General features: G+C 42.0%; 1 protein-coding gene across 3 annotated transcripts in view; it reads left to right on the forward strand.

Moving 5' to 3' along the window:
* The window catches only part of NECAB2 (N-terminal EF-hand calcium binding protein 2), a 268082-nt gene that overhangs the window by 107083 nt on the left and 142137 nt on the right, over positions 1-18862 (forward strand). For 2 of the 3 annotated variants that reach the window (XM_069740424.1, XM_069740426.1), the window contains one exon: positions 9386-9494. In XM_069740424.1, coding sequence (XP_069596525.1) covers positions 9386-9494 — 109 coding nt within the window. Of the gene's footprint in view, positions 1-7129; positions 7168-9385; positions 9495-18862 lie in introns of those variants that run through there. The other variant, XM_069740427.1, reaches the window with a different exon arrangement.

The raw sequence follows: 18862 nt of genomic DNA on the forward strand, positions 1-18862 counted from the left end.
TGATTCTGTCTTCCTTGCTCCTTGTCAATGTTCCAGTGTTGGATCTGAGCTTCTGGATCTTTCCTGTGGCCTGCTGCTCTGCTTAGATAAGTGCTTCTTTGCTTTTGTTGCTACTTTTTCTGTCCAGCTTGTTAATTCGTTTTGCTGGAAGCTCTGAGACGCAAAGGGTGTACCGCCATGCCGTTAGTTCGGCACGGTGGGTCTTTTTGCCCCCTTTGTGTGGTTTTTTGCTTTAGGGTTTTTTGTAGACTGCAAAGTTCTTTGCTATCTTCGCTCTATCTAGAATATCGGGCCTCACTTTGCTGAATCTATTTCATCCCTACGTTTGTCTTTTCATCTTGCTAACAGTCATTATATGTGGGGGGCTGCCTTTTCCTTTGGGGTATTTCTCTGAGGCAAGTCAGGCTTGTTTTTCTATCTTCAGGCTAGTCAGCTCCTCAGGCTGTGCCGAGTTGCATAGGTAGTGTCAGGCGCAATCCACAGCTGCCTTTAGTTGTGTTTAGGATAGGTTCAGGTATTGCGGTCTACAGAGATTCCACGTCTCAGAGCTCGTTCTATTGTTTTTTGGGTTATTGTCAGATCACTGTATGTGCTCTGATTGCTGGCACACTGTGTCACTGGATTGCCTACATAACAGTACAAGGAGCCAACCTAATGATTCTCAATAGAGGGAAAAAAGAAGTTCTGACATCATTTTTTTTTTCTCAGCTCTGTGTTCAGTCTTTTTTTTCCCCTAGACATTTGGGTGTTTCAGGACACAGGTGTGGACATGGATATTCAGGGTCTGTGCTCTTCAATGGATAATCTCGTTACAAATGTACAAAGGATTCAAGATACTATTGATCAGAAATCTATGTTAGAACCAAGAATTCCTATTCCTGATTTGTTTTTTGGAGATAGAACTAAGTTTCTTAATTTCAAAAATAATTGTAAGCTATTTCTGGCCTTGAAACCTCATTCTTCTGGTAATCCTATTCAACAGGTTTTGATTATTATTTCTTTTTTGCGCGGCGACCCTCAGGACTGGGCATTTTCTCTTGCGCCAGGAGACCCTGCATTGAGTAATGTCAATGCGTTTTTCCTGGCGCTCGGATTACTTTACGATGAGCCTAATTCAGTGGATCAGGCTGAGAAAAATTTGCTGGCTTTGTGCCAGGGCCAGGATGATATAGAAGTATATTGTCAGAAATTTAGGAAGTGGTCAGTACTCACTCTGTGGAATGAATCTGCGCTGGCAGCTTTGTTCAGAAAGGGTCTCTCTGAGGCTCTTAAGGATGTCATGGTGGGTTTTCCTATGCCTACTGGTTTGAATGAGTCTATGTCTTTGGCCATTCAGATCGGTCGACGCTTGCGCGAGCGTAAATCTGTGCACCATTTGGCGGTATTGTCTAAGATTAAACCTGAGCCTATGCAGTGCGATAGGACTATGACCAGAGTTGAACGGCAAGAACACAGACGTCTGAATGGTTTGTGTTTCTACTGTGGTGATTCCACTCATGCTATTTCTGATTGTCCTAAGCGCACTAAGCGGTTCGATAGGTCTGCCGTCATTGGTACTGTACAATCCAAATTTCTTCTGTCCATTACCTTGATATGCTCTTTGTCATCGTATTCTGTCATGGCGTTTGTGGATTCAGGCGCTGCCCTGAATCTGATGTATTTGGATTATGCTAAACGTTGTGGGTTTTTCTTGGAGCCTTTGCGGTGTCCTATTCCGTTGAGAGGAATTGATGCTACACCTTTGGCCAAGAATAAACCTCAGTACTGGACCCAGCTGACCATGTGCATGGCTCCTGCACATCAGGAAGTTATTCGCTTTCTGGTGCTACATAATCTGCATGATGTGGTCGTGTTGGGGTTGCCATGGCTGCAAACCCATAATCCAGTATTGGATTGGAACTCTGTCGGTATCCAGCTGGGGTTCTCAGGGGGTACATGGTGATGTTCCATTTTTGTCTATTTCGTCATCCACTCCTTCTGAGGTCCCAGAGTTCTTGTCTGATTATCAGGATGTATTTGAAGAGCCCAAGTCCGATGCCCTACCTCCGCATAGGGATTGTGATTGTGCTATCAATTTGATTCCTGGTAGTAAAATCCCAAAAGGTCGATTATTTAATTTATCCGTGCCTGAACACGCCGCTATGCGCAGTTATGTGAAGGAATCCCTGGAGAAGGGACATATTCGCCCATCGTCATCACCACTGGGAGCAGGGTTCTTTTTTGTAGCCAAGAAGGATGGTTCGCTGAGACCGTGTTTTGATTACCGCCTTCTTAATAAAATCACTGTTAAATTTCAGTATCCCTTGCCATTGTTATCTGACTTGTTTGCTCGGATTAAGGGGGCTAGTTGGTTCACTAAGATAGATCTTCGTGGTGCGTATAATCTGGTGAGAATCAGGCAAGGAGATGAATGGAAAACTGCATTTAATACGCCCGAGGGTCATTTTGAGTATCTAGTGATGCCGTTCGGACTTGCCAATGCTCCATCTGTGTTTCAGTCTTTTATGCATGACCTCTTCCGTGAGTATCTGGATAAATTCCTGATTGTTTACTTGGATGACATTTTGATCTTCTCAGATGATTGGGACTCTCATGTGAAGCAGGTCAGAATGGTTTTCCAGGTCCTGCGTGCTAATTCTTTGTTTGTGAAGGGATCAAAGTGTCTCTTCGGTGTGCAGAAAGTTTCATTTTTGGGGTTCATCTTTTCCCCTTCTACTATCGAGATGGATCCGGTTAAGGTCCAAGCTATCCAGGATTGGACTCAGCCGACATCTCTGAAAAGTCTGCAAAAGTTCCTGGGCTTTGCTAATTTTTATCGTCGCTTCATCTGTAATTTTTCTAGCATTGCCAAACCATTGACCGATTTGACCAAGAAGGGTGCTGATTTGGTTAATTGGTCTTCTGCTGCTGTGGAAGCTTTTCAGGAGTTGAAGCGTCATTTTTGTTCTGCCCCTGTGTTGTCTCAACCAGATGTTTCTCTTCCGTTCCAGGTCGAGGTTGATGCTTCTGAGATTGGAGCAGGGGCGGATTTGTCACAGAGAGGTTCTGGTTGCTCAGTGTTGAAACCATGTGCTTTCTTTTCCAGGAAGTTTTCGGCTGCTGAGCGTAATTATGATGTGGGCAACCGAGAGTTGCTGGCCATGAAGTGGGCATTCGAGGAATGGCGTCATTGGCTTGAAGGAGCTAAACATCGCGTGGTGGTATTGACTGATCATAAGAACCTTACTTATCTCGAGTCTGCCAAGCGCTTGAATCCTAGACAGGCCCGTTGGTCGTTATTTTTTGCCCGCTTCGATTTTGTGATTTCGTACCTTCCGGGCTCTAAAAATGTGAAGGCGGATGCTCTGTCTAGGAGTTTTGTGCCCGACTCTCCGGGTTCATCTGAGCCGGCGAGTATCCTCAAGGAAGGAGTCATTGTGTCTGCCATCTCCCCTGATTTGCGGCGAGTGTTGCAAAAATTTCAGGCGAATAAACCTGATCGTTGTCCGGCGGAGAAACTGTTCGTCCCTGATAGGTGGACTAGTAAAGTTATCTCTGAACTTCATTGTTCGGTGTTGGCTGGTCATCCTGGAATCTTTGGTACCAGAGAGTTAGTGGCTAGATCCTTCTGGTGGCCATCTCTGTCACGGGATGTACGTACTTTTGTGCAGTCCTGTGGGATTTGTGCTAGGGCTAAGCCCTGCTGTTCACGTGCCAGTGGGTTGCTTTTGCCCTTGCCGGTCCCAAAGAGGCCTTGGACACATATTTCGATGGATTTCATTTCTGACCTTCCCGTTTCTCAAAAGATGTCAGTCATTTGGGTGGTCTGTGATCGCTTTTCTAAAATGGTCCATCTGGTGCCCTTGGTTAAATTGCCTTCCTCCTCTGATTTGGTGCCTTTGTTCTTCCAGCATGTGGTTCGTTTGCATGGCATTCCTGAGAATATTGTTTCTGACAGAGGTTCCCAGTTTGTTTCAAGGTTTTGGCGAGCCTTTTGTGGTAGGATGGGCATTGACCTATCTTTTTCGTCGGCTTTCCATCCTCAGACTAATGGCCAGACAGAACGAACCAATCAGACCTTGGAAACATATCTGAGATGTTTTGTTTCTGCAGACCAGGATGATTGGGTGTCCTTTTTGCCGTTGGCTGAGTTCGCCCTTAATAATCGGGCCAGCTCGGCTACCTTGGTCTCTCCATTTTTCTGCAATTCTGGGTTCCATCCTCGTTTCTCTTCAGGACAGGTTGAGTCTTCGGACTGTCCTGGTGTGGATTCTGTGGTGGACAGGTTGCAGCAGATCTGGACTCAGGTAGTGGACAATTTGACCTTGTCCCAGGAGAAGGCTCAACTTTTCGCTAATCGCAGATGCCGTGTGGGTCCCCGACTTCGTGTTGGGGATCTGGTTTGGTTATCTTCTCGTCATATTCCTATGAAGGTTTCCTCTCCTAAATTTAAACCTCGTTTTATTGGTCCGTATAGGATTTCTGAGATTCTCAATCCTGTGTCTTTTCGTCTGACCCTCCCAGACTCCTTTTCCATACATAATGTATTCCATAGGTCGTTGTTGCGGAGATACGTGGCACCTATGGTTCCATCTGTTGAGCCTCCTGCCCCGGTTTTGGTGGAGGGGGAATTGGAGTATATTGTGGAGAAAATTTTGGATTCTCGTGTTTCTAGACGGAAACTCCAGTATCTGGTTAAATGGAAGGGTTATGCTCAGGAAGATAATTCCTGGGTTTTTGCCTCTGATGTCCATGCTCCAGATCTTGTTCTGTCACTGGAGCCTATACACTAGAACGATCACCTGGTACAAATAGAGAAACAAGTTTGGCTTGTACCAGTACATAAATGGCCCATAAGAAAACTATGGTTAAAAGCTGTTTCATGTAATATTCCCACCACCTGAAGAATAAAAGGTTCAATCTCCAGAGGAGACAAAGCAAAAAAAGACACCTTTTTTAGTATAAAATATATTTTTTCTGAATATTTGATCCAGTGAATCAATAGATGGGATCATAAGGGAAAGATTGACTCTTTTGTGGTGGCCTGGATCATGCATTGTTGATGATTTTGTTGTTTCCCATCCCTGGAATGAATTTGGTGAAAATTTGACTCTTTTCAGCTATATGAACTATATAAATACAGAGCTCTGGCAAAAATTAAGAGACCACTGCAAAATGTTCAGTTTGTCTGATTTTTCTCCTTATTGGTATATTTTTGAGTAAAATGTAAATTGTTAATTTATTATATAAACTTCTGACAACGTCTCAGAATTTCCAAGCAATAAATTTTGTTGTTTTTTTTCTGAAAAAGAGAAATGGTCAAAATTACAAAAAAAAAAATGTAAGCAGTTCTTCTTTGTTTGATGGCTTGTGACTATCCATCATCCTCTTGATTACATTCCCGAGGTTTTCAATGGGGTTCAGGTCTGGAGACTGGGCGGCCCATGACACGGTTTTGATGTGGTGGTCTCCTAATTTTTGCCAGAGCTGTATATAAATATATAACAACCAAAGGTCATAAATGAAGGTAGAAAGGTTTGTGGTAACAGAAAGGGACCATTTATTGTAGTACAGAGTGAAACCTCATCTGCAGATAAAGCCATAAGAAGGAAGATTGTTAATTAAAGCTTTGAGGGCATCATTTTGCAGAAAGGTTCCCTTGAGAAAATCAGAACAGAAATGTAGGCTTTGTATTCAAAGGGACAGGCATTTCAAAAAAATCAATTTTAGAATATTGACACGGTACCTCTTAGGGAGCAGAGATGGCACCCGAACAATAATTTTCTAAGGCGTTGGGCCAAGGTACTGCTAATAGGGCAGTTTGGTTGATGGCCCACTGCTATAAGGAGCAATGTAGATAACATCTATCAGTAGAAGTTGTGCCTCATGTTGCAGTGTTGTTCAGTTAGCACAGCTAATAATGAGTGTACACCATGCTGGTATACATGGCAGTGCAGAGGCTTTGGCATTCGTATGAGTACTGTAGCCCAGCGGCAGACAGACAGAAGAGGCCCTTGTACAGCCGAATTATAAAGAATCTTTACAGCCTGAGCATTCATCATAATGCCCATTTCTTCTTGCTTTGGAGGTAGCAGTGGCCCCCTTTCCTCTTGGGCCCCCTGTTCAGCTGTGCTTACAATAGCCACTTCAGAGTCAGTCTGACCCCAATGATCTGATCTTGATAGACTGCTAAGGATAATTAATATTGTTGTCCCAGGAAATCCCTTTATAGATCATAGAATTATAGAATGTTGGACGGGACCTCCAGGGTCATCGTGTCCAACCCCCTGCTCAATGCAGGATTCACCAAACTATCCCAGACAGATGTCTGTCCAGCCTCTGCTTGAAGACTCCCATGGAAGGAGAACTCACCACCCCACGATGTAGCCTGTTCCACTCATTGATCACCCTCACTGTTAAAACGTTATTTCTAATATCTAATCTGTATCTTCTCCGTTTCCGTTTCATTCCTTTGCTTCTCGTGTTTCTTTGTGCAAACGAGAATGATGATGATTCCTCTACACTGTGACAGCCCTTCAGGGTTTGGAGACGGCTATTAAGTCTACAAATGGCCATTAAGCTATTAAGATACAATTCAACAAGTCGACAGTGATTGTTACCAGAAGAGCTAAATCTTCCAGTCTACCCGCTTTCCCACTAGTTCGGTAACTTTTAAAATTAGCCAAATATATCAGTTCGCCGTATTTAAAACCAAATTCCCTATTTTATTTATTTTATTTATTTTTGTTAGTAGTTGAAAGCTTTTGGTAAAAATAGCAGAACGAAATAGTCCTCATCAGCAAACTTGTATAAGTTGCATTTCTCCAGCTGGATTAGTAATGCACAGTCTTTTTATCTCTGCATTGTAGAAAGTCAAGACCCACAGTGGAATAAATCTGTGCCCTGACCTTTCCGGTAGATTAAACACAGATTTGTGTATCCAATTAAATGAAACAGGGCCACCATTTCTATGTACATTGTTAATTACTCTCCATGGGGCTCCCCATCTTCAAGGAGATTCCTAAATGAGAGCCTAAATTATTTATATTGAACAAGTGACAGCGTGCGTTTTTTTCCTTCTACCGAGAAGGGCGTTTCGATCTTGCTCTTTAATTCAAGATTCATTTCTTCTACTGTCCAAAATGGCTAAAAGGATGCTCCAAGTTTTTCTGTCCCAGCTGAAAACAGGTAGGATCTTTATATGTCACCTATTAATGTATTTGAAATCAAGAGTGGTGGAGTCTCGGGGTTTCTTTTTTTTTTTTAAGTCCCTTTGTATGATCAATGCTAAAGAAGGTCTTTTGTGACGTTCTTCTATCTGTCTGATACTGTTCATACTTTAATAGTTACCCATTATTTTACCATCATCTTATCATATGCAAAAACTCATGTTTTCCCCACCTGTATGTATTCTCGAGATGTTCTGCTGGACAGAACAGCTCTGGGTTGTGTGGACTTTCTTAGAGCTACTTTGGACAAGTCGAGGGTTATGTTCTGCGCTCGGTGATAATGCTGGGGATTTTTACTAAGGAGGTATCTCCTAAGACCTCCTAGGCTAGATGTTCAGTCTAGTCAGCGTTTTTGCTGCAGGATGGAGAAGACCTACGAACGAAGATTTACTGCAGAATATTGATGCCGGTTAGAAGACGTCAGCTGTGCACACGTCTATATGTTAGGAGTCCAAACCAACTAAAATCAGGTTCTTAAATCACGTAATTATCTTGTTCTGAGCGACTATGTAAGAAGCTTGCAGCTTTGACGCGGTTATCTTCCATGGTTGTCCTATAGTTTATTTGACCAGATTATGTGTGTTTTCAAGCATTTTTGCTCATTGCTTTATTATATGTATTTTATATATGGTTTTTGAGATTAGTGTTGCAAATGAGGTGTGTTCAATCTCTATTCACAAATGGTTGTTGTGATTATTACTGTTATACAGTAGCTCTTAGATCTGTGATGTTCTAGTAGTGGGGACTTAAGAGCCTGGTGTTTTCTTTTTTTGTGCTCTTACTGTTTTTTAGAGTCTCCAATGCGTTCTCCGACTCACCGATTGTACTATGGTGAGCCATTTTATCGTTTGTCCTTTTTACTTCTATATGTAAGCAAAACTGATGCGAGCATACTGAAGCACGTTTAGCCCCGAATCAGATGAATATTGAAGTTTTCCCCAAATCAGATAAAAAAATGCATGAAAATTTCATAATATAAGAAAAGTGACCCCAAGAAGTATTAAAAAATATGCCCATCCTGCCCAGATAGTTCCACATGGTAAATTGGTTGATAAACAATTGATTAAATTATAATTGGTGAACACAATTTACATAGGCATAATATTTCCAGAGAGAGAGATAATCACTGATGGTGAAGGCACAATTATCTTCATGTCTGATCTTTATCTAATTTACTCGCCTCACTATCGAAGTTCCCTATTAGTATGTCTTTGGAGTGCAGGAGGAATATGGAGAACCCAGAGGAAACCCATGCAAACACGAGGAGAACATACAAACTCCTGACAAATGTTGTCCTTGGTGGGATTAAGACCCAGGACCCCAGTGCTGCAAGGCTTCAGTGCCAACCACGAAGCCACTGCCCAATTATCTTCATGGCTTTGACATCAGTGATGTGATGCTGTTTAAAGCTGATCATACACCGAAAGCTTTTTGAAGCCACTTATCTCTCCTAAAAACAAAACGATTGCTTGTTATCTCAAGACCTCATCTGTTTAGGGAGAGTTGGAGGCCTCCGATACACATTTTTTATATAAATAAATTGAAATATAGCTTCTCAATGCTGGCTGCGCATAGTTGGGTCCTGTTCAGCTCTTATTCACTTTGAGGTCATTTTTGCCACATAAATTTTTTTTATACTAGAGGTGTGGACCGTACCGACTGGGCACACCTTGGCGTTGGTGGGATGGTCTTAAACACTCTTGTTGAATTAAAAAAAAAAAGTGTTTACTAAGTTCCCTAGGTTATTTATATCAGGGCTGTGGAATCGGTAAGCCAAAACTCTGACTCTTGACTTCTCAATTTCCATGACACCGACTCCACGACTCCGACTCCGTAGCCCAGATTTATATGCACTATTGTATATGCTCATTTTGTTTCTGTCTTAGGTTTTGTCTGTATAATGGCCAGTTTGAAAAGGCTGTTGAACATTGCTTGTATACCAGCTTATACTCCAGCTCATTTCTTTCGGTTTTGCATTGCTAATATATGGTCAAATATGACCTGCTCCCATAAACATTACCAATGAAAACTTGACAACTCGTTTTACCATTGAGAGGAGATCTCGAGATCTCTACAGGATGATTGTGCAGTCGAGCTTAGAACTGTTCTCCAACATGTTCGGAGATCTTTATAGAAATGTAACGTCTTCCAAACATATCCCTATGACTCTCTTCTAGATGATGGGAAGTTGTCTCTGGAGGAGTTTCAGGCATTTTTCTCAGATGGGACCCTCAACGAGGAGGAACTTGAGAAGTTGTTTCACACCATCGACTCTGACAACACCAAGTAAGAATGTGATGTTTTTTTCTACTCCTTAACAGAGCATATCTTTGTTTCTTCTGTTCTCGCCTCACTAGTCGTGCTGGGCATTGCTTAGTTTTATTCGAGCTACTGTTAGATACTTTGTCGATCAAAGGAAATATTCATAATGGTGAAATATTGGTGAAATATGGTAATCTAAAATCTACTCTTTTGATCTGTAGAGAAATAAAAGGTCATTGATGTTTTTTCAGCATTGAATACTAATTTAACAGACAGCTTAATAATAAAGAATTGAAAGCAAGTTATGCAAATTAGCTAAACAAGAAAACTGTTTCTCTAGTGACACCTATTGGAGGAAGCTGCCCTAAATGGCTGTTGTCCAACACTTTAACAATCCTTGCAAAACGACCTATAATATTCCCCAAACCAGAGTTTTCTCCAAAAGAGACACCCATCTGCAGATAGCTAGTGTCAGTTTCTTGCATTTTGTCAATGCTAAAATTGGCTAAGTGACAGGAAGGGTTTGACTTATAGTCCAAAAATACGATAGTTACCCTATAAGACACAACGAACCATAAGATGCGCTTAGGTTTTACAGGCAAAAAAGGGAAAAAATTTGCAGCAAAATATGTGGTCATGACGCACTGTTATGGGGGATCTGCAGCTGACACTGTTATGGGGGTAATGTCCTCCATCCCAGTATCCATGTCACCCGCCCATCGTGGGCCCTTTTCTGGTATATATTTGGTCCATCCTTGTGTATATATCCTCCAATCTGGTATAAATGTCCGCAATTCTGGTATACGAGGGGCGATCCAAAAGTAATGATAATCAATACTAAACACAATGAATATAGTCAAAAAATATATTTATTTTTCTACATAGTCTCCTAACAAGTCTATACATTTAGTCCATCTCTTTTCTAAACTTAGAATTCCCTTTGAAAAAAATTCTTGATCTTGACCCTCTCTTCGATCTGCCAATACAACTTCTTCAACTTTTTCACGTTTTCTTCATTGAGTGACGTGGATGGGCGTCCTTCACGATGGTTATTTTCTGTCGATGTTCTTCCCAGATTAAATTCCTTGGCCCAGCGTGCAACTGTGGAATATGGAGGAGAAGAGTCCCCCAATGTTTCCACCAAGTCGCTGTGTATGTCTTTGGTAGTCACTTTTTTCAAGCAGAGGTATTTGATGACAGCTCTGAGCTCGTTTTTTTCCATTTTGATGTTCACTCCTTGGCAGTTCATATTCAAATGAATGTAGCTCCCGGGAATCGTGGTCTATTTAAGTAATTTTTTTTTTCCTGGACTAGTGGGTACCTAAGAGAGAAGAAAACATTTTATTTAAATTTCTGTGTGCAATAGAAATAACCGATTATCATTACTTTTGGATCGCCCCTCGTATACATTTGAAACCAGAAGTTTCCATACACTATATAAAAAGACACACATGCATGTTTTTCTCAATATCTGACACAAAATCAGAATAAACCTTTCCCGTTTTAGGTCAATTAGGATGCCAGAATAATATAGAGAATGTTTTAAGGCATTTTTTGTTACTTACTGAAAAGTCAAAAGTTTACATACACTAAGATTACTATGCCTTTAAATAATTCTGGACTGCCTGTATGATGTCATGTGTTTGGAAGCTTCTGAGAGGATATTTTTGACAACATCTGAGTTAATTAGAGACATGTTGGATGTATTTTAATGCACATCTGTAGCATCACCTGTTATGTAGCATCATGGGAAAGTCTACAGAAATCATCCAAGAGAACAGTAAGATAATTGTGGACTTGCAAAAGTCTGGCTCATCCTTGGGTACAATTTGAAGATACCTGAAGGTGCCTCGTTCATCTGTACAAACAATTGTCCGTAAGTACAAACAAGATGGGAATGTCCAGCTATCATACCGCTCAGGAAGGAGTTGTGGTCTGTGTCCCAGAGATGAATGTGCTTTGGTCCGACATGTGCATATCATCCCAAGGACAAAAGCAAAAGACCTTGTGAAGATGATGGCAGATGCTGGTACGATTGTCAATAACCACAGTGAAACGAGTACTGTATCAACATGGGCTGAAAGGCCACTCTGACAAGAAGCTATTACTCCTAAAGAAAAATAAAAAAGCGAGATTAGTGTTTGCAAATATACACAGGAACACATACCTTAATTTTTGGAGTCATGTCCTGTGGTCTGATGAAACGAAAATTGAACTTTTTGGGTATAATGACCATCGTTACGTATGTTTGAAAAAGATAGAAGTTGGAAAGCCTAAGAACACCATCCCAACTGTGAAACATGAGGTGATGTTGTGGGGTTGTTTTGATGCAGGAGGGACTGATGCACTTTTATTCTGATTTTATGTCAGATATCGAGAAAAAAAATGCAGATGTGTCTTTTTATATAGCGTATGTAAACTTCTGGTTTCAACTGTATGTCCCCCATCATGGACCGATCCTGGTATACATCTCCCCCATCATGGGTTCATCCTGGTATATATGTCTCCTGTTATGCCGTACCCATAAAAAACAATATTCTACTCATCGTTCAACCAACCAGCAGAAATCTAACTCATAACAGAGATGATAATCGGCACATTGTCTTCAATGAGGACTTTCAAGGTGGGTTTGATTCTACTCCCCTTCCCTCTGCTTTCCAGGCACCCGATATCCGTTTCTGATTCAGGCAACTGACTTTGGCGTAAAAGTGACAAGCAGCGCATCACATCACTTCCATGTGCCCCAAGTCACAGGCAGGAGCAGGGTCACCACTGCCTGAAGGGGCAGGAGCCATAACATGCAGTTCCCAAGTTCATTGTATGCAGCACATGTAAAATAATCATACTTCTATACAGGACTTACGTCATACTGCTGTACGGTACTTACGTCATACTGCTGTACGGTACTTACGTCATACTGCTATGTGGTACTTACCACATACTGCTATATGGTACTTACCACATACTGCTATATGGTACTTACAGCATACTGCTATACGGTACTTACATCACACTGCTATACAGTACTTACAACATACTGCTGTACAGTACTTACAGCATACTGCTATATGGTACTCACAGCATACTGCTATAAGGTACTTTCAGCATACTGCTCTACGGTACTTACAGCATACTGCTATACGGTACGGTACTTACAGCATACTGCTATACGGTACGGTACTTACAGCATACTGCTATACGGTGCGGTACTTACAGCATACTGCTCTACGGTACTTGCATCATACTGCTATACAGTACTTACAACATACTGCTGTACAGTACTTGCATCACACTGCTTTACAGTATTTACAACATACTGCTGTACAGTACTTGCTGTACATCATACTGCTATACAGTACTTACAACATACTGCTGTACAGTACTTACAACATACTGCTGTACAGTACTTACTGTACATCATACTGCTATACAGTACTTACAACATACTGCTGTACAGTACTTACAACATACTGCTGTACAGTACTTACAACATACTGCTGTACAGTACTTACAACATACTGCTGTACAGTACTTACAACATACTGCTGTACAGTACTTACTGTACATCATACTGCTGTACAGTACTTACAACATACTGCTGTACAGTACTTACAACATACTGCTGTACAGTACTTGCTGTACATCATACTGCTATACAGTACTTACAACATACTGCTGTACAGTACTTACAACATACTGCTGTACAGTACTTGCTGTACATCATACTGCTATACAGTACTTAAAGTAGAAAATTGTCATAGAGTGCTTAAAAGGAATCTGACAGTTGCTATGTGCTGTCAAATCCACAGGCAGCATGTGTCTGGCCCTGGTTGGATGATTTAATTTGGGTATGCCTAACTAATGTGGCGTTTCAGAGAAAAACAAAGAATACAAGCCGCTGGGGCAGAACATTTGTCTGACAGCCGGGTCCCCAGTCTGCTGCCCTGGAGTGACAGGTCTCTCCCTTTACACGCACACTGGGGGAGACTGGTTATTCCAGGTCAGGAGACTGGGAGAAGCCGCCGGTGATCTACCTGTCCAACCAGTCTCCATGTGGCTCAGTCCCCGTTGGCTTCAGTATGTTTTCCTCTGAAACGTTGCAGCACATCAGCATCAGACATACGTGGCTGAGATCATCCAGCCAGTACGTGATATGTGCCCCCCATGGATCAGCAGTAGGGTTGAGCGAAACGGGTCGAAATTGTTCAAAAGTCGCCGACTTTTGGCAAGGTCGGGTTTCATGAAACCCGACCCGACCCCAGTGGGGGGTCGGCCATGAAGTCGGCGATCTTTTGAATCTGGAATCGGAATTCCGATCCCGATTCCCGATATGTTTAAGATATCGGGAATTGGTATCGGAATTCAGATTAAAGTGTAAAATATAGAATTAAAATAAAAAATATTGCAATACTTACCCTCTGACGCGCCCTGGTACTAACCGGCAGCCTTCCTCCTTCGAATCCGCGCTTCTAGGACCTTCGGTGATGTCGCGGGTGACGTCGCGGCTTGTGATTGGCCGCGCGGCCGCCCATGTGACCGCTCGCGCGGCCAATCACAAGCCGCAACGTCACCCGCGACGTCACCGAAGGTCCTGGAAGGGCTGATTCTTAGGAAGGAAGGCTGTCGGAAGGAAGCAGGGCGCTTCCGAGGGTGAGTATATACCTAATAGGAATATACTCACCCTCGGAAGCGCCCTGCTTCCTTCCGACAGCCTTCCTTCCTAAGAATCAGCCCTTCCAGGACCTTCGGTGACGTTGCGGCTTGTGATTGGCCGCGCGAGCGGTCACATGGGCGGCCGCGCGGCCAATCACAAGCCGCGACGTCACCCGCGACGTCACCGAAGGTCCTGGAAGGCTGATTCTAAGGAAGGAAGGTTCCCGGTTAGTACCAGGGCGCGTCAGAGGGTAAGTATAAGGATATTTTTTATTTTAATTCTATATTTTACACTTAAATATGGATCCCAGGGCCTGAAGGAGAGTTTCCGCTCCTTCAGACCCTGGGAACCATGGAAACCCAATGCACTGCATTGGGTTTCGAGTTTCGGCCGACCCCGACCCCGACTTTTTTATAGGATCGGCCGATTTCACTCGACCCGACTTTTCCAAAAGTCGGGTTTCGTGAAACCCGACCCGATCCTATAAAAGTGAAGGTCGCTCAACCCTAATCAGCAGCACATATCGGCTGTCAGTGCCCTAATAATGCCGCTGTTCAGAACACATTAGTGAAATCATCAGCCCAGGATTGTTTCACTCCACATTTTGGGCCAACATTTGTTTTTTGGTAAAACACAAGCAAATTACTATTTGCTGGAAGAAAAATGATCGCAACGACGGGGTGCTAGTTTTAAAACCGACTGCACCGATGCTTTAGTTCATTGGGTCCCAATAAAGGGGCAGCATGGTGGCTCAGTGGTTACTACTGTTGGGTTGATGTCCTGGCTTCAAATGCCACCAAGGACAACATCTGCAAGGATGGGTTTTGTGGGTTTCTTTCCATACTCCAAAGACATAATGATGGGGAATTTAGATTGTGAGCCACAGTGGGGACAGCGATTATGTCTGTAATTAATGGCACCATATCCGCACAATAAATATAGAAACATATCTTTTCTGCTATATAATTTTTGCGCCATGGTCCTCCTACCTTTATCATGAAGGTTTTCCTCTATTACTGAAGAGTCTTTTCATATGTGATTACAGATGAATCCGACACAAAGGAAACTGTGCCGTGCATTATCATATACATGGTCTCTGGAGCTTTTCTCTCCTGCAGCCACACAATGGAGCCACTGTCTAGGCTCCGTACTTGTCCATAAGGATGTGCGCAGCACCATTAGTGCTTTCTATTCCTCTCCATCGTCCTGACAGCTGCTGCAGATAGACGCTTCGAAAAATGTTCCCTTGATTTATTGTGAAAACCATAATCAAACAAAAGGGATCTGAGCCGCGCGGATTCTCTGTTCTCTCCTGAATTCTGCATAATTCCTCTAATCATTTCTGATTAAACATTTATTTCTGGTTTAAAGGGAAAATGCCGAGATTAAATGTTTCATGTCCCTAAATGTTTTTTGCATCTGTTTTTTTCCTATTTAATAAAGTTTGCAATAGAGGATACCTCAATGATAATGAGATCGCTACCATTCTGGAGCACATTATGGGGTTTTCCATCATTCTGCCGGGGGCCAGTGGCTTCCTCTTCGGAATCTGCGGGAATGGCTTGGTCGAGGGACCAGATTATCCCTATAACTGCATAGACTTTAAACCTGCGGGGCGTCCATAACACTAGCATTAACATATGACTGCATTTATTCTCTCATTAAGGTCATTATACATTTACGGTAAATGTCTTCCGGTCAACAATTTTTTACTGCCACTGGCTGGATTGTGGAAACGAACCCTAAGACTTGACCAACTGTTGCATCTATCAGAAAGGATGTTCCTCAATAGATAAATTAAGAAACTCCTCAGGATTTGTGCAATTTGTGCCAAAACAAAACTGCTTTTAATGACTTGCACCATATTTAAGAGTTTAAAACATTTTCTGTCAACAAGGTGTCAAGACTTTTCTTTTTATGCTTAAATGTGTGCCAAGACGTTTGGCAAAATTGTAGCATACATCCAGCGCCTATTGGCGTAAGGGATCTCGTGATATAACAAAGTTATGATATCTGTTATGAAAGGTAATTCAGTACCACAATGGACATAGAGGTCAGCGCACATACAGTGACCTGGCAATAACCGAAAAAACAAGAACGAGCTCTGAGATGTGGGAACTCTGTTGACTGCAATCCCTAATCCTCTCCAACCACACTAAAGGCAGCCGTGGATTGCGCCTAACGCTCCCTATGCAACTCGGCACGGCCTGAGAAACTAGCTAGCCTGAAGATAGAAAATAAGCCTACGTTGCCTCAGAGAAATACCCCAAAGGAAAAGGCAGCCCCCACATATAATGACTGTGAGTTAAGATGAAAAGACAAACGTAGAGATGAAATAGATTTAGCAAAGTGAGGCCCAACTTTCTGAACAGAGCGAGGATAGGAAAGGTAACTTTGCGGTCAACACAAAACCCTACAAAAAAAACCACGCAAAGGAGGCAAAAAGACCCTCCGTACCGAACTAACGGCATGGAGGTACACCCTCTGCGTCCCAGAGCTTCCAGCAAGCAGTAATAAACAAATAGACAAGCTGGACAGAAAAAAACAGCAAACAAATAGCAAAGAGTAACTTAGCTATGCAGAGCAGCAGGCCACAGGAACGATCCAGGAGGAAACAGGTCCAATACCAGAACATTGACTGGAGGCCAGGATCAAAGCACTAGGTGGAGTTAAATAGAGCAGCACCTAACGACTTCACCACATCACCTGAGGAAGGAAACTCAGAAGCCGCAGTACCACTTTCCTCCACCAACGGAAGCTCACAGAGAGAACCAGCCGAAGTACCACTTGTGACCACAGGAGGGAGCTCTGCCACAGAATTCACAACAGATATCTGCAGAAGAGCCAGTGTTGACACCTCTAGAAAAACATTGAACGGGAGTAGAACATTTTACAAGGGAGAAACGCGAGGATCGAGAAGGTGTTGTCTGATTAGTGGAGAACCCTTTATAAATGTCTAGTTTTTGCTAAATCTCCCCCAATATGGTTCATTTTGGGGATGAAAGGGCGTAAGTCCGTGTAGACACAACTTTACTACCATGGAGAAATGTCTTATGTTGTGATTGAGACAATGTGAAGCAGTCGCGGGACAGACATTAGCCTTCAGCACCAACTATAACGAGCCTCATCCGTTAGATATCATCATCATAGAATCCACAAGTGCAGGAAGCCTGGGGGCAGATGCCCATGTTTTAAAAGCTGCTGCTTTCAGGATAAAAATAGAATTTCAGAGGAAGCAGGCTGAAAGTGACCTGATTTTGATGATCTGTCTGATGTCCATGCTCACTAATAGCAGGTCCCATACACATTCGTACTGTCCACACGGGAGTCTGCTTTAATCACACTGAGTGATTCCGGCGCTGGTGCTCGCCTCCGATACTTGATTTGATGCAATTAAATTGATGATCTGAAAATTCTGCCACAGTTTTCCATAGAAAGGGACGTCCAGGATAATTAACAATTTTTGCTTAGTGTTTTTTCTAATTGATTGTAAGCTTTGTAGCATCAATTCTATATTAGATTTCAGTATACCCCTTAGACCACTCCAGAAGATGGCAACCCCTGGCACTCCAGCTGCTCTGAAATCCAAACTCTCAGTTTTTATTGAGAGACATCTGCATCCGAGCATGTTGTAAGTTGTAGTTACACAACCGCAGCAGTCTGCTGCCCCCTTGTCAACTTCTTGAAGAGGGTCTATCACCGGTCTGGAAGTGGCTAGTTTTTTTATCTCATTTTATTCCTGCTTCCAAGAGTGTATGTACTGTATATATGTACAGTACAGACCAAAAGTTTGGACACACCTTATCATTTAAAGGGCCAACAAGTGCTAAGTATCTTTGGGAACTCCTTCAAGATTGTTGAAAAACCATTCCCGGTGACTACCTCTTGAAGCTCATCAAGAGAATGCCAAGAGTGTGCAAAGCAGTCATCAAAGCAAAAGGTGGCTACTTTGAAGAACCTAGAATATAAGACATAATTTCAGTTGTTTCACACTTTTTTGTTAAGTATATAATTCCACATGTGGTAATTCATAGTTTTGATGTCTTCAGTGTGAATGTACAATTTTCATAGTCATGAAAATACAGAAAAATCTTTAAATGAGAAGGTGTGTCCAAACTTTTGGTCTGGACTGTGTATGTATGTATGTATATATATGTGTGTGTGTGTATGTATGTGTGTGTGTGTATATATGTATGTATGTGTGTATATATGTATATATATGTATATGTATATATATATATATATATATATATATATATATATATATATATATATATATATATATATATATATATATATATATATATATATATATATATATATATATATATATATATATATAATCTCAGTCATGGCCAAAAGTGTTGACACCCTGCAATTCTGTCAGATAATACTCATTTTCTTCCTGAAAATGATTGCAATCACAAATTCTTTGGTATTATTATCTTCATTTAATTTGTCTTTAATGAAAAAACACAAAAGAGAATGAAGCAAAAAGCAAAACATTGATCATTTCACACAAGACTCCAACAATGGGCCAGACAAAAGTATTGGCACCCTCATCCTCATACTTGGTTGCACAACCTTTAGCCAAAATAGCTGCAACCAACCGCTTCCGGTAACCATCAATGAGTTTCTTTCAATGCTCTGCTGGAATTTTAGACGATTTTTCTTTGGCAAACTGCTCCAGGTCCCTGATATTTGAAGGGTGCCTTCTCCAAACTGCCATTTTTAGATC

The sequence above is a fragment of the Ranitomeya imitator genome, chromosome 9 (assembly GCF_032444005.1).
Source record: "Ranitomeya imitator isolate aRanImi1 chromosome 9, aRanImi1.pri, whole genome shotgun sequence".
Taxonomy (NCBI): Eukaryota; Metazoa; Chordata; class Amphibia; order Anura; family Dendrobatidae; genus Ranitomeya; species Ranitomeya imitator.